At 40.2% G+C, this 15336-nt stretch overlaps 1 protein-coding gene across 1 annotated transcript; it reads right to left on the bottom strand.

Annotated features, from left to right (window-relative positions):
* Nucleotides 1–5048: 5048 nt before the first annotated feature.
* Nucleotides 5049–8888, bottom strand: LOC147626172 (uncharacterized). The gene is made up of 5 exons (XM_086816878.1): nucleotides 8129–8888; nucleotides 6897–7845; nucleotides 6609–6808; nucleotides 6235–6503; nucleotides 5049–6139 (listed from the first exon to the last, which is right to left on the bottom strand). Exons 2-5 carry the CDS (start codon nucleotides 7842–7844, stop codon nucleotides 5172–5174), a joined length of 2385 nt encoding a protein of 794 aa, XP_086673004.1. The 5' UTR covers nucleotide 7845; nucleotides 8129–8888; the 3' UTR covers nucleotides 5049–5171.
* Nucleotides 8889–15336: the final 6448 nt, after the last annotated feature.

Here is a 15336-nt window from a genome sequence, read left to right as displayed (position 1 = left end):
TGATGACATTAGGGATATTTTTTTATACCAAATGACATTAGGGATATTGTGTAGTATCTAGTCCATACTATGCATAATGGAATTGATAGTTGTATAGTCTTGTGGGTTGACTAACATGCACGATCCTAAAAGGTGAGTTTGGACATGTTCTTGGATTCATCTAGGTATATATAATTGAGAAGGAAATAACTAGACAAGAAGAGAGAGCTGTTGGAAAGGAGATGTATTGATATACAACACACCAATACTACTACTCAAAACACCTCAAGCAACTCAACTAGTGGTCGGCCCATTGTGCTCTTATACTAAAATCTCGAGGACAAGCTCATATCATTTTAAAACATGAACATCATAGATTTACAATTCTATAACACAAGGATATCCAATGACACTTTGCATCTCTCATTTAATCTTGTTTTTGTGATGTCTTGATAAGATTTCAATAAAATAGTAAACGTATTTATTGGTAGGTGCATAGTTGGTATTGGCATGCGAACCTCTCCAACTATGAACCTCACATCCATCGAGGTAGGACAAGGCCATATTGTTTGTTTAGATAATGGAAGTTTAAGCCTCAAAGTAGCTACCTATTTATGTCACAATTGGAAGGACGTTTTGTTTTTGGAGATAAGGAGACTTTATTAAAAGTCTATATGACAAAGATAGATTTATTAAATATTGGTGCGCCAGGTGGGAAGAAAACCTTAGTACAGCATGCGAGGTCGGACAAAATGGGAGGCAAAGCAAGGTAGAGAACACATGATGAGCATCTTTGATTCTAGGATTGGCTAATCACATCATGTTAAGTAGTTTCACACAAGGTGGGGAGCCTACCACATAAAAAATGTTTTATGAAAAGTTTTTTAAAAGGGTTTGGAGAATTTTTGAAGTAAAAACTAGAATACATCCAAAAAAAAAACAAAACCAAAAAACACTAGTTATTGGAATGAGTTTTTACACCTCAATTCAAACAGGTGGTATTGAAAGATAGTAGAATTAAGAACAGCAACGCAAAAGCATACATGGCATTTTTAGTGAATGTCAAAATGTGAACAAGACAAGCGACTGACTTAATTTTTATAGAATACTAAAAACTATCAAGCAATATCGTTTGAATAACATGAGTATTGTTTTGAAAGGTAGTAGAATTAACATCAACAATACAAAAGCATATATGACATTTTTAGTGAATGTTAGGATGTGAACAAGACAAGCGAATGCCATAATTTTGATAGAATACAAAAAACTATCAAGTAATATAGTTTGAATATCATAAGTATTATTTTGAAAGATAGTAGAATTAACAGCAACAATACAAAAGCATATATGGCATTTTTAGTGAATGTTAGGATGTGAACAAGACAAGTGAATGCCTTAATTTTGATAGTATACTAAAACTATCAAGCAATATCGTATGAAAGTGGATGCTGTATTCCCTTAAGTTATAATTTATTTATTTTTTTTGATAAAATATTTAAAGATATCTGGCAACAAATTTATAGATACTCACAGACCAATGTCCACACAAGAACAGTCGTGTACGCTCTAATGTATGATGACATGATGAACGCTTGCACAAAAGAAGGTATATGTGAGGAAATTTATTAAATGACATCAAAGTTACTTGCTTGCTTTCTCATGTGAAAGACCATGCATAGTGTATGGCCGGCGTAAGTCTCGCCTTTGTAATGTGAAAGACCATGCAGGGCGTAAGTCTCCCCTCAAAATTATAACATGCCCTCCCCCTGTTTAGAAAAAGATTTTAGTGTTTTTTTTCCAACGGGGAGAAGAGAGGGGACATTGTACTTTTGTTGTGCAAGCTCAATACATTTGAATTTTTGAAACAACAATGTCGATGTTATGGTTTGTAGCAATCGTGCTAGGTTGTTTTTTAACTTTATAACAAACACATGCAACACAACATCAGAGGTGAGTCGAGGCAGCCAACATAATGTCTTTAGGGGAGATGACAAAAGGCACTCCACAGGCAAAGCAAAATGAGGTGACCAACCAGCCATACACTCAAACTAATGTCCACCTATTCCCTCCCCAATAAAAGTTGCTTATAAAGCAACAAATGTGATTGCAATAGGGTCAAGGCACGCTTGCTAGGAAGCATTTCACAAATTTTGATTTTACCTCAACACACATTAGATATATATCAACACCATCTTGTAGAGAGGGCCATCTACATATAAGACAACAAAACAATACATAAGCTAATGACTCGCTCGTCAAACATTATATTGTGGCATGTGTAGACTTAAGAACATGCTCACCAAGACAACGTAGGTTGCGTATGTGCTCCCCAAGGAAACTAGCCAAAGCTACACTGTGGCCTTTGTCCATCCTTGCACGCCTGGTAGAACTTTGTAACTTCATGTTGGCAGCCCCTTCTCATCTGAGTACATCACAAATACAAACGCAACTTCTCTTCCTTTACCAGCACCGGTGGTGGTAAATTTTTTAAAAGGACTCTTCTACTCAAAGCCCGTAAATCCCATGCAGATAATTAGTATCAAAACCTGCTCCTATCATCAAGGTCTTCACCCGACCATAGCAGCGGAGATAGTTGATTATGTCCAAGCATGATGTACATGTCAAACCAGCGAACGAATAGCAAGAGAGGTAGCTAAAAGTACAATGAAACAGCGTGGCAGCCTACGTCATCTCCTCTATGGGAAATTAAAACATTGTAGGTACTAGGAAGGAGAGATCGACACCACCAGCCACAATCTTGAAGGCAGCAGACGGCCCTCTTCAGAACCCAACTCTCAAGGAACCCTGTGATACGCTCAGAGGTGGCAGACCCCTCTTCAAAAGTGGTACGGCCCCAAAACAAGTGTACCCTTCTGAAACAAAACAGATAAAACCCTCAAACCAGAAGAAGCCAAAACAATATCAATGTCTAGGAAAAAGCAATGATAGATACATCAATACAGAAATAAAGAGTGGCAAACCCCTCTAAAACAAGTGTACCCTTTTGAAAGAAAACAGATAAAACCCTAACCCTCAAAACAGAAGAAGAATATGAATGCCTAGGGAAAAGCAATGATAGATACATTAATACAGAAATAAAGATAGTAAGGGAAAAAACAATATGAATGTCTAGGGAAAAGCAATGATAGATGCATCAATACAGAAATAAAGAAAGAAAGGATTTTCAACTATGCATAAAATCCACGAGTACAAGGATTCATGATAAATACATCAAAATATAGAAAGAAAAAAAGTCAGGGTTTTCAAAATGGCATAAGGCTTGCAAGTGCAATCTTTATCTCAAGTTAAGGCAAAACCTATGGCACACATTATCAGATGGAAAAAAATCAGGGTCTTGGGTTCAAAAACCCCCTTGGAGCGACAGCATCGCTTACACGCAGATAATTAAGCGCTTTTGTGCCTCTCTTTGGAAAAAAATCATATGGTGAAGGTGTTTGCCTAGGAACAAGAGGTCTTGGGTTCAAAAACCCCCCTTGGAGCGACAACATCGCTTACAGGTAGATAATTAAGCGCTTATGTGCCTAAGGGAGGTGAAAAATCTATAACTACTGGCCAAAGCCAGTAGAAAAAAAAAACTTACGGTTAAAAATGGGGTTAAGGTTAGGGTTTTCAATGGAGCAATGGTAAGAAACAGATGTTACTCACTGACAAGAGTGTGAGAGCTGCAGTTCATCTGAGAAAAAGAGCCTTCTTCTCATCGACAAGATTTCCTGAGTCATGGCACCCGTGGGCTGATGATATATTTCATGCGCTCCCCCTTGTCGTGTAGCGGGGGAGTGCACGAAGCACTTTCCAGCTCATGCTAATCATTTACTCGTTGCCAGCTCTTGGCCCTCGGCGCTGGCTTTCTACTGTTCTTCGGCTATACCTCCTGCGCATGCTACTACTACAGTAGCACCCTCAACATCATCTATGCCTGCAGGAATGATTCTCACTTCCTGCGCTAAAGACTGCACCGCTATAGCACACCTGCGATGACCTGGAAACATTTTTTCTTCTGTGAGCTCAAGCAGACTAATTAACGGAGCAACCTGCAGCAATATACATTAGGAAAAATTGCACAAAAAGCGATCAATTCTATCCGGTTTGACCAAGGACCATGATATACTGGCGAACCTTTTGCTCTGACTACCAACAGTACATTTCAAAATTTCAAAATGATGCTACACAGAATCACCGCTTGAAAGGATTATCAGAACACCCTACAAGTAAACAGATCAACAGTGCTTTAAATGATGATTAAAATCCCTACAACTAAACAAGATTAGCACTTGAAAGGGTTATCAAAAGCCTTGTTTTGATTGTAATTACCTCTTTTATCATTTCAAGCTTACAATATCATCACAACCATTGATTGTAATTACCTCTTTTATCATTTCAAGCTTACCAATTTTAGCTACTGTAGATTAGGTTTTTTTTAAAAGAATTTCTTCACAAAAGGATGTGATAGTCCAATATAAACTTTTGATGTGTGAGACCCAAACTAAGTCATTGTTTTATAGTGTGAAATGAATCATGCTTGTTTGTTTGCGTACTGTGCAATTTTATGTAAAGTACTTCGTAGTGATCAAAGTGTTAAAGCTTGTAAGATATGGTGACTACTTAAAGATATCTATAAGGGTGACATCTAAATAGTTTGAGAATATGTCTACCTTAACCAAGGAAATATCAATGAAACATTGTCTATACATAGCTCTTTTTTATTATACTCAGTTGGATAAATTGTTAAAGACTTACTCTAGCACACATTGAAGTAGCCCATTCTTTGAGGAAAGTTTTCGTAAGTTATCACTGTGCATTTCAAGCAAATGCAACTAAGTAAGATTGCTATCAAAGTAACATTCCTTTAAGACTCTTTGCTTTATGTGATGAAAGAAGGTTATATAGAAATAAAGTTGCTCAAAATTGTGAGTGTCTTTCTAAGCATAAGAAAACAACTTTGAGATATATTTTTAACCAGATAATTTCCTTCTCAATGATCCTAATGTCATCTAAAAATACAATAATGAAATCATCTAAGTAATCATGATATACATTGTTCATGAGACACTTTCAATGCTATACATGGTTCAAAAAAATTCATATCCATCAAAAGGAAGCTACTTGAAAAAAAAGCACTAGCATAAGCATAATGAAGAACAAAATTAAGCCCAAGTGTTTCATGTCACTAGCTACAATGATCTCTCTGCATCCCCATCCAAAGCTTTGGCATCTAAAGTTGCTTGCATGGAGCGTTTTTTGGTAGCTGCGGGCCGTGGAAAAGGAAGAGCACTATTTTCTGTATATGCTTTTCTCCCAAGAGGACGCTCAATGAATGGTCTTGCTCGTTGTATAGAATTTCCAAAACCATCTTGTACAATCTGAAAATTCTCAGCAGGATGCAATGCTCCATGCTCGTCCCTTGCTTGCACCTCTTGCATTTGAAGCAATAACCTTTGCATTAAGGCATCAAAATGTGCTTGTAAGCTTGGTTTTCCTTCCACAATGTGTACAATGCGCTCATAGCAATCTGTTGCATTAGGCTTCTTCGCATTTGGCTCTTGAGTACCTTGTTGAGAATGGTCTACATTCTCAATGCTATGAGTCTCCTCCATGACAGAAATACAATTTGAGCCAATACATGTGTCATGGCCATTGTCATACAACTCCAAACACTTACCAATGATAGTATTTAAATTAAAACCCTTTAGTAGCATGACCTTTACTTGGTGCTTACACATATTGCCCTTCATTGCCCATCCGCAATTACAACAACCCCAATCACAATCGGCATTATACACAATGTAATGGATCTTGGCGCCCGAGGATTGACTTTTTACCTTTGCCATAACCCTTGTGCCTTCATTAAAAAATAGTACATCTCCATCTGGGATGCTCTGAGCTCTTTCTAGTGAATGCTCAATCAATCTTTTTATGGCTTTATTTATGACAAAGCCACCCTTCTTTGACTCATCTATATACCAAAAATACGACAAACATGCCGTCATAAGTTTGTGCAAAAGCCAATCAATTCTACGTCCCCATATGTACTTCTTGCCACATAAGAAACGAGACTTTAAAGTAGCATGATATGACTCGATAGCTCCATTTGTATCTTGATTTGCATGCGGAAGCATCCTCAAGCTTCTTGCCCACATCTCTACAAAAAGATAAGGCCTAGTACATTAGGTTCCAATGATGTATTAAAGCTTCAATTAAACTTTTAACTTCTTAAGCTTAGAAGGTTGAACTTACCAACTTTTGAAACCCAATAAGTACGGAAATATTCAATAAAGGCCTCCTCATGTGAAAAGTCGGCCAAGAACTCCAATACACTATCTTTTATATTGTCTATGGCAATTGCCTCCGAAGCTCCCCCTTGGATACGCATGTTCATGATTGCACCTAGGCGTCTAAACATGATAGCTCTAACTTTCCAATCTTGTACCTTCTTCACTAAGTGCTTCAACCAACTTCGACGAACGTGCCATAAACATAAATAAATTGGTATGTTGAATACCACCCTATTTTCAAGATTGCAATAAATTAGAAATAAAAGTTTAGCTAGTTTGACAAAGAGAAAGAGATAATACTTTGTGAGCAATAATGTGGGCATGCACATGATTTACCTGATGGCATTTATCTCGGCAGTTGCATCATCAACAAGAAAGGCATTTGGATCCCATGATTTGTTGTAGTCAAGTATTTTATTGCGAAGACTTGTAAGCCATTGGACAATAGTGTCCGTATCAGAGCTTGATGTTATGATCCACGCAACTGGGACTCCATTTTGATAGTTATCAAATACTAGCACAGTGTAGAGTTGGAACTAAACAAAAAAAATTCAATGAGATAGAATCTTAACATTTCTACATATAAAGTAGCATAAAAAAAGTACATATATACTACATGTGTACCTTGTAAAAGTTTGTTCCAAACGTTGAATCCATTGATATGACCCCATTGTCGCCATGTGTGTTGAGCTTCTCAAGTTGCCAATGTGTTTGAATACCTAGCACAAATGGCTTATTGTTTGTAGCATCCATCTCCGCATAGTGGAAGACATCTTGAGAGTGTTGTTGTGTCCACATGCGAACACTTTGGACATCACTAGGATGTAGCTCATGAGTACTACTTGCATGCTTCCTAGCAATATTTAAGATGTCTCTAAGTGATAGGAAATCATCTCGTGACAATGTATAGCTAGGATTGTTTACTTTTTTTTTGTGAACAACTTGAATATGTGCCTCATGCAATTGCATTGGAGTGTAACGTTTGCAAAGCATTTCAAAGACCCATGATTTTATTTCCAAAGAGAGCCATGGTGCAAAGGATAAGTTGTGGCCCAAAGTTGCCTTGATGCCTTCTTTGTGACAAAGCTCATCATTCTCATCAACATGATGCATTTGAATATAGCGAATGCAAGCTACATCTTCTAATAGATACAATCTTTTTACAAAGAAATGACATTGACAACCACACATGCGAGTGCCTTTTACACAACCTGGACGGCTTCCTTTCCCTGTCTTTGGTGTCTTTTCATTGCGAGGAACCATGATCTCCTTTCCACGCATATCTTTAGGACCATAAGCACACCAAAACAAAGTCTCCTCTAAGTAGCTATCAAGAGTTGGTTGCTTTAAGCTACCCTTTTCATGCCTTCGCACAGATTGCCGCCTAAAATTTGTTTCTGCATCTGTAAGAGACTCTTCTCCTTTTAAAAAATCTGTTAAGCGATCCCAGTGAAAATAGGCTACCCGAACATATCCATATATAGACTTTTCACACTTTTTATCGGTCCATTGTAGATGATTAGCATTGAAAGGACCCAGCGATGGATATTGAAGGTGGATCCTAGTGTCCATTCTACACACACACAGACCAGAAATCCTAGTAAAAACCTTAGAATTTTTTAACACATAAATGAAAAGCATGATCAGTTTGACCCTCAGGGTTCATTGTGCAAAATAAACATTTCTCATTCCTTTAAACAACGCCACTACTTAAGGCGAAACGATCAGCTACTACAGGTCTTTGGGAGTGGACGAAAATAAACAATAAAATGCATTATTTTGACGCAGTAAACCATAGATTGTGAACAATAAGTAAAATAATAATCGGGCTCGCAAAAAATAAATTTGTGACTCACGTTTTCTCTTTGTTGTTCAGATGGGTCGCAGATTTGCTGCTGCTGATGATGAAGATGAAGGAAGGTGCTACGCTGGTCACACTGCTGCTGCTGCTGCTGCTGCTGATGATGATGATGAAGATGAAGGAAGGTGCTACGCTGGTCACACTGGGCTGCTGCTGTGTGCAGGGTAGAGCGTCGGCTGGATGTAGTGGGTCGAAAACGCGGCAAGCCACAGACTTATCACCATCTTTGCCTGTTTTGCTCCATTTATATTCCAATCACAGAAGACTATATTCTAGCTTTCTTTCAAACGTGCGCCTCCCCACCTGCCCAAATGCTCTTCTCTGAGGATTTACACCTCTCCATGGTCATAATAAGCTTTGCTATACGTGGTGCCGCCTGTCATTTGAGGAGACCCTTCCTTTGATTCAATGGTGTTGATCTTGTGTCAGACGGCATGCCCTCAGCTTGGCTAACTGTTTTGGCAGCAGCTTTGCCTGCTGTAGCTGCCAGCCTTATCATTGCCGTTTGCTTGCTTTACCATCTCAACCGAAGTGCCAAAATAAAGCAACCTAATGCTTGGCATGATAAATCAGAGGGTAGCATTTCAAAGCGCAGGGTCTCTTCCTATGGAGTGGTCCTTCGCTTGGGCGCAAATGCTGTCAAAGACCCTTTGGATTCCTCAATAAAGCAAAGTAGCAAAATTGCAAGTTTATGGAGGAGCACATACCCGGCTGCTACTGTAGTAGTAGCATGCGCAGGAGGTATAGCCGAAGAACAGCAGAAAGCCAGCGCCGAGGGCCAAGAAAATACGCCCATTCAAGAGCAAGCGTTTGCTGCCAGGTCGTTGAGCTGGCAACGAGTAAATGATTAGCATGAGCTGGAAAGTGCTTCGTGCACTCCCCCGCTACACGACAAGGGGGAGCGCATGAAATATATCCCCACCCGCACCCGTGCCCTTGCTTTCATGGTCCTGGTCATCATGGTCTTCCTCATTGTTGTCATCCTCATCAAAGGACTTGTTCTTATGAAAGATGCAGCACTTCTTGGAACACAAACTCGTTGTCCACTATGCCGGCCTGCCAAGTCACCTGCGAAGGGCGAGCCGCAGAGTTTGGCAGCAGCAGAAGCGGTAGAACAACAAAGATTGTAAGGGCGCTCGCAGCAATAACAGAAGAAGATGAGTAACGATGATTGATCCAGCGCCAAGTCTGTCTACAGATTTTACCATCTCACCTAGATTCTCTAAATGTTTTAGAATTTTCTAGATGATCTAGCGTTTTGAAAGGCTTTGATCTGCCGTCGCATTTGTCGAAGAGTAAAATTGAAAGAGACAGCAGTCAAGATTACGCCACAATTTTTGAGGCTTTCTTGCTTTAAAGGTTTTTTTTTAAACGAGGAAATTGAAAAAAAAAACGCTCAGAACTATCTATGGGCTTAGGGCTATCTCCTGACAATCATTGCGGTGTAACGTGTGTGTCCTCAGATTGTATGTCAACATTGAATTCTCTGCCAATCCTTGGGTGCACACAAACCTTGTTATAAGTCTAGTTCCTAGATTTTTGCATCCCAGGTACGTTTATTTCATACAAGAAAAGTACGTGAATAACCTAGACGCATGGGTCTGGACACATGAACCTATAGACGTGAGTCTAGAGGCATAAACTTGCAGATGTGAACCTAAAGACATAAACCTAGATACGTGAGCTTGTAGATATGAACCACTAGATGTCATGTGATTTGCAAACATGAACTTACAGATGTAAACTTAGATACGTAAGCATGTATACATTAACCAACAAACATGAGCCTATATATGTAAGCCTACAGACATGAGTCTAGAGGTGTGAACTTGGACGCGTGAGCCTAGCAGTGATTAAAAAGAAAAACCATTTTGAGACTTGATCAAGAAGCACCAGGGAAATGACAATACAATCAACTGTAGCGCATCGAACCACACTTTCTCACACACCTACTAAGCCTTCGATCTTAGCAATCTACCAGTATGCAACATAGTACTCCCATGTTAAGAAGGCTAGACTCCTTCAACCTCAAGCGAGTAATTCTTGGAAGAAATGAGACAATGAAACACAAATGTAAGTGGAGGAACATTACATCCTCTGAAAATAGGAGCTGTGATGATTCTCCAACCTTCTAATTCACCAATTGGCTCTTTGTAAAACAACACCCTAAATTTTATGAAGAAGGTATTCAGTTACTCTATTTTTGGGCATAGCTCTAGTGAATGACTAGAATCAATTTTACTAGGGTGCAGCTTCATTTCTCATTGATTTATTCTACATAACCGTGTGTTGTCATTTCAAACGCTCCCTCAAGGAGCAGAAACATAACAAGGAACCTTAAGGTTCGCTCCCACAAGAAACGGTCAAACCATGTCATAATGTTTCAAACATTTGGTGTTGATCCTAAGCTGAGTTTACTATGACCAACAAGCACCTCGCCATCAACTTTGGCAAATGTGACATGTCTCTTTTGTTGTATCACGAGAGACAAGTATTCCCCACACCCAACAATAAGCACACTTAGCACAAGCAGGAGTCTCGCTCTCCATAGGAGCCCATTATAGAAGCAACTTTACCATGAAACCGAGTTCAAGTTCATTTGGATGAGGAAAGGGGAACACTAGGAAGGGTAAGGAGCCTCGAACTACCTCATCACAAAGGAATCCACGATATTCTCAAAATGTGTCCTCGGTTGGTACTGAGCTTGTAGCCTCAAAGCCAAGCTAGTGGAGGACAAGTGCCATTGAAAAATGCATAGGCCAATCCCATAGGGTAAGAGATCTCGACCCTGAACCAGAGGATTTCGCACAAGTTCATGGCATAATAGAAAGAGAAAACGGACGCAGTGCACTTCTCATTACCCAAGCCAACCGTGCTTAGCTAGAGATACAGAGGAACACTGCTATTGTACTCAATGATTAATTGATGTATAGGCTCTCAAGGCTGACTTTAGGACCTGCTCCCTAGAGTGAGAGCTGGATCTTATGCACACAAAGGTTGAGGAAACCATAGCAATAAGGGCACAGTCCCAAGAAGAGCTCTCACAAGAGCAACTGCTATACTGCAAGAGGTTGAGACCCTAGCATACAATAGGCTTGAGCTCATGGATGAGTTCCAAAATAGACTCTTTGAGCAGTGCAGGGATTTCAAGAGAGCCGTGGAAGCCAAAGATATTACAATTGCCCAGTTGGAGCAACAACTACCAGAGGTAAAAACTAGGCCACAATAGGAGCAGTCCTTCCTGAAGCCAAAAAGAAGGAGGTTGATATCCTAATGGATGCATCCACCAACATCGTTGATATCCTAATGGATGCAACCACCAACATCGTGGACCTCGCCATCCCTCCAAAGCTGCCCTATGGTCTTCTTGTGCTGTAGCACCGCAACCTCTAGCTCAACCTTCCTCAGCATAATATCTACGTAGATGAGGACATCCCCATGTTGGCTTTCCAAATCATCCTCTCCAAAGTGCCATGGGCCTCCTACCCCACCATCACCATGCTTTTTTTTTTCAAAACATCATATCTCTCACACTGATCTCACCACCATCTTCCACCTCCCCCATCATGTCCTCTACCTCAACCTCCAATCATGGTGCCATGTCCTCACCTTCTCCGATCACCTAGAAGAGGGAAAATTCATTGAGAGATGATGATATCATCTCTGATCACCTAGAAGAGGGTGAATTCATTGAGTTGTTTGTCCTTGTCGACCTCTACCCCTCCCCTTTATATATCGACAACCCTCATCACCAATGCCATCCAGTGGGATGTGCACCGACTCTGGCATGTAATAGATGACACATATATGCATCTCACATCAAAGAGCAATGTAGTATACAAAACCATTGGCATCTTGGTGCTATACCATAGAATTTGGAAGCAACTATAATTCATGAAGACTAGCCAACGACACTTATTCGACACCGTCCATGTGTCCTCCCTCCATGACATATCAAATGATGGATATAGGGAGGCCCATGAGTTCTATAAGAGGTCAATGAGACCAGCACCCTTCGTGAAGGAAGAGGATGAGGAGAGCACTAACATTGCATGGACAAGGACAAAGATGACAACAATACATCAAGTAACAAACAACAAAGTAGCACCATGTAGGTTCAGAAGTTAGTGGCTTGAGTAAGGCTCCTCACATGACCATTCCACCCTCTCCTAATACACCCACTCTAGAAGGTTTTTCCTAAGGAAAAACCCAAGGACTTCATGCCTAACCCTCAACCTCAGTTCCTCTTCATGTTGCCTCCTCCACTTCGACACCTACTACTTCATGGTTACACCCCCTACCTCTCCAATGCCACCATCCCCCCCTTTGTCGCCCAAACCACTCCCACCACTTATCTCCTTAGGGGATGTCCAAACTGGACTAACCAAGGCCTCCACTGTGCAAAATGACAGCCACCCATTTATTTACCCCACATGCAGGTAGAGGTAAAACCCCAACCCCACATGCAGGTAGAGGTAAAACCCCAACCCCACACCATATCTTAATGGGATCACATATCACCTAGACATCTACCTCATCAAAGTTCATTTAAATAAAAGTTCAACCAATGATCGAGGGAACATCGTAAAAGGGACCATGGGTGGATAGAGAAGGCCACAAACCAAAGCTGCCCCTATCATGCATGACCTTATCGAGGAACAACCTGTTTGGTAGCGGTGGCCTTACCTTCTCCTTCCCAAATATTGGAAAGAATAGTGCTATGCTCCTAGTAGGTACCTTTGTGTAAGCCCCATCTATTTCTCAAACGATGATGGGCCTGGGATCTCTTCGACAAAGATCTAGAGAAGAAACTAAAGCTATAGTTTAACTTCCCAGGGATACCTCCACCTCGGCCACTCATCACCATACATATTAAATATTTTGCCAATTTCTCATGATACATCTTTGTATACTTGTCAACATCATCATTGTTGTGAATTCACTGCTCAATATTCATACTCAAGCTTGATTTGTTTTCGTTCTATGTTATATTATAAGCACTATAAGAATATTCATCATGTAGCATTTGCGAAAAGGTTTGGGGGTTGAGTTTGACTGCATTCCATATTCCTAAGAGAAATATTAGTCACACACTCTAGCTTTTAGTTCGTTCTTAGCTATGGTATAGTGTTGTGTGTGAATTTCTCCTTTGCTAGGTGTTTCTTGTCTAGGTATAGCTTTGTTGCCGAGGTGAGAAATATTTCCTGACATGCTCTCCTAGTTGTGCCAAAATGTAGCCAATTGCAAAAGTCGAGGCATCTATATGCACATGGAAAAGAATATCCTATTTGGGAGATCTTAGAATTGGTACACTTGCTAGGGATTTCTTGAGGGTGTCATAGGCCTTTTGACACTTGTAGATAACAAGAAGCCTATACAAAGATCTTAGTATGTGGATCTACAAGAAATCGTCTATAGTATCCCCGACATGTCTCATGAAACACTAGATGCCCTTGAAGTTAGTGGATGGTAGCTTCGCCTTGATATCATCAGTGGTGGAGATGCATGTTTAGAAACAATGTGGCCTAGTATTACTCCATGCTTCAATCAAAATTGGCATTTGAGTGGGTTAAGGGATATTCAATATATTCTACATTTTTCCAATGCCTTTCTAAGGCACCATAGATGTGATTTTCATTTGGAATTGACACAAAGGACATCCATGAAAACCTCAAGGATTTCCCTAAGGTATTTTTGTATGTTGTGCACATAAGCCTTTAGAAGGTGCATAGGGCATTGGATAGGCTAAATGGCATAACCTTGTATGCATAAGTTCCCCGCTTTGTGGGCAAATGCAATTTTATGTCGGGTCTATTTCCACTTGGTTATATCCCGAGAACTCATCAAGGAAGTTGTAGGCCTCCTTGCCTCATTCTAGCATATGCTCAGTGAATGGTCCTTCACCATGGTTGCATTAACCTTTTGAGGTTAACGTAAACTTGGATCTTCCTATTTTTCTTAGGTGCTATGACTATTGGGGATAACCATTCCATGTGCTCTATCTCGTAAATGAATCCAGCTTCAATGAGTTTGCCAATCTCATCCTCGATCTTTCTTGAGTACTTTGGATTCATTTAGTAGACCCTATGTCGTGCTCCTTCCACAGTCGTGTGCTTTACCTCTAAGGGTATGCCTCCATCTCAGTATATTGCCAAGCCAAAGAAGTCTTGGAATTCTGTGAGTAGGTTAATGAGGTCTTTTTCTTCTTTAGGAGATAGGTCATTCCCAATGTATATAGGTTTGGGATCCTCATCAGGTCCTACTACGTTGACCTCTTCAACCTCTTCAACCTCAACCGATCCTACTAGGTTGACCTCTTCAACCTCAACCGGTCCATCATAAGATGTTCCAGGCTTCCCGTTAGGGTTCCCTTTGCCTTCTCAAAGTTTACAAGCAGTCACCCACATTGTATGTTTTGAAATGCTCTAGCACCAATCTGTCTTCAATACATGTTCTCTCTTATAGGGTGCGCTTAGCTTCTTTTTCAGCTTTTACCAAGGCTTTGTTCTTTTCCCTTCTTAAGAGAGAGAGTTTTATGGAATCATTCAATCCTATGGGTTTATCTCTCTGTGTGGCCATTAACCTGATTGAAATTTCAGAAAGATTGAGCTCTTTCTACCATGAATGGGCAGAAGTCTACGTGGGAGTCTATGGCTTTGATGTATCGAAGCCAATGCTCTTATTTCCCTCCCTAGAAAAGACAAGTCATTCCTTTTTTATCTTTTGGGGCCCCAAGCTACCACCTCTTAATCATGAATATTGCTTTCAAATTCTAGCACACATATTGCTATAGCACTCAGCATATATATGGAAGTGATTTTCTTGCCATCTGCCGTCGCATATCTTGTGCATGTTCTCATTGTGGGAGGATGTCTATAGTTGCAAGAATGTGTATCCAATGTTTCAAATCTTCCAACTCTGGGTGTGAGGAAAACTCTAAACTTTCACATTCCTCATCTAATGTTTTGTGATAGGTTGGCACATGTTTAGCTCAGTGGTGCTATCGGTGGTTATGGAGTCTTCGACAAAAGGTCCACCACTCATTGGATGAGTTTCCATGTTCGTAGGTTCATTTTGAAGGTTTCATTCCTTTTCCAAATGTAGATGTGGTGTGTCCCAATCATGGACCATCCGGGTCTCTCTCATAAAGGGTTGGCCTAGGATGCAATCATAGGAATTAGGCTACTTAGAAAAGTTCATCAC

The sequence above is a fragment of the Cibotium barometz genome, chromosome 22 (assembly GCF_041138505.1).
Source record: "Cibotium barometz isolate CiBa-2024 chromosome 22, ASM4113850v1, whole genome shotgun sequence".
Taxonomy (NCBI): domain Eukaryota; kingdom Viridiplantae; phylum Streptophyta; class Polypodiopsida; order Cyatheales; family Cibotiaceae; genus Cibotium; species Cibotium barometz.
Note: the sequence above shows the minus strand (reverse complement) of the source record. Positions and strands in the feature narration are given on the sequence as shown.

Bases quoted from the DNA above. Each gene is read 5' to 3' on its own strand.
- LOC147626172 (XM_086816878.1), bottom strand. From the start codon at position 7,844: ATGGACACTAGGATCCACCTTCAATATCCATCGCTGGGTCCTTTCAAT. The intron at 6,809-6,896 runs GTACACATGTAG...TTTTTTGTTTAG, and splicing joins TTGGAACAAACTTTTACAAG to TTCCAACTCTACACTGTGCT. The intron at 6,504-6,608 runs GTAAATCATGTG...TCTTGAAAATAG, and splicing joins GCCGAGATAAATGCCATCAG to GGTGGTATTCAACATACCAA.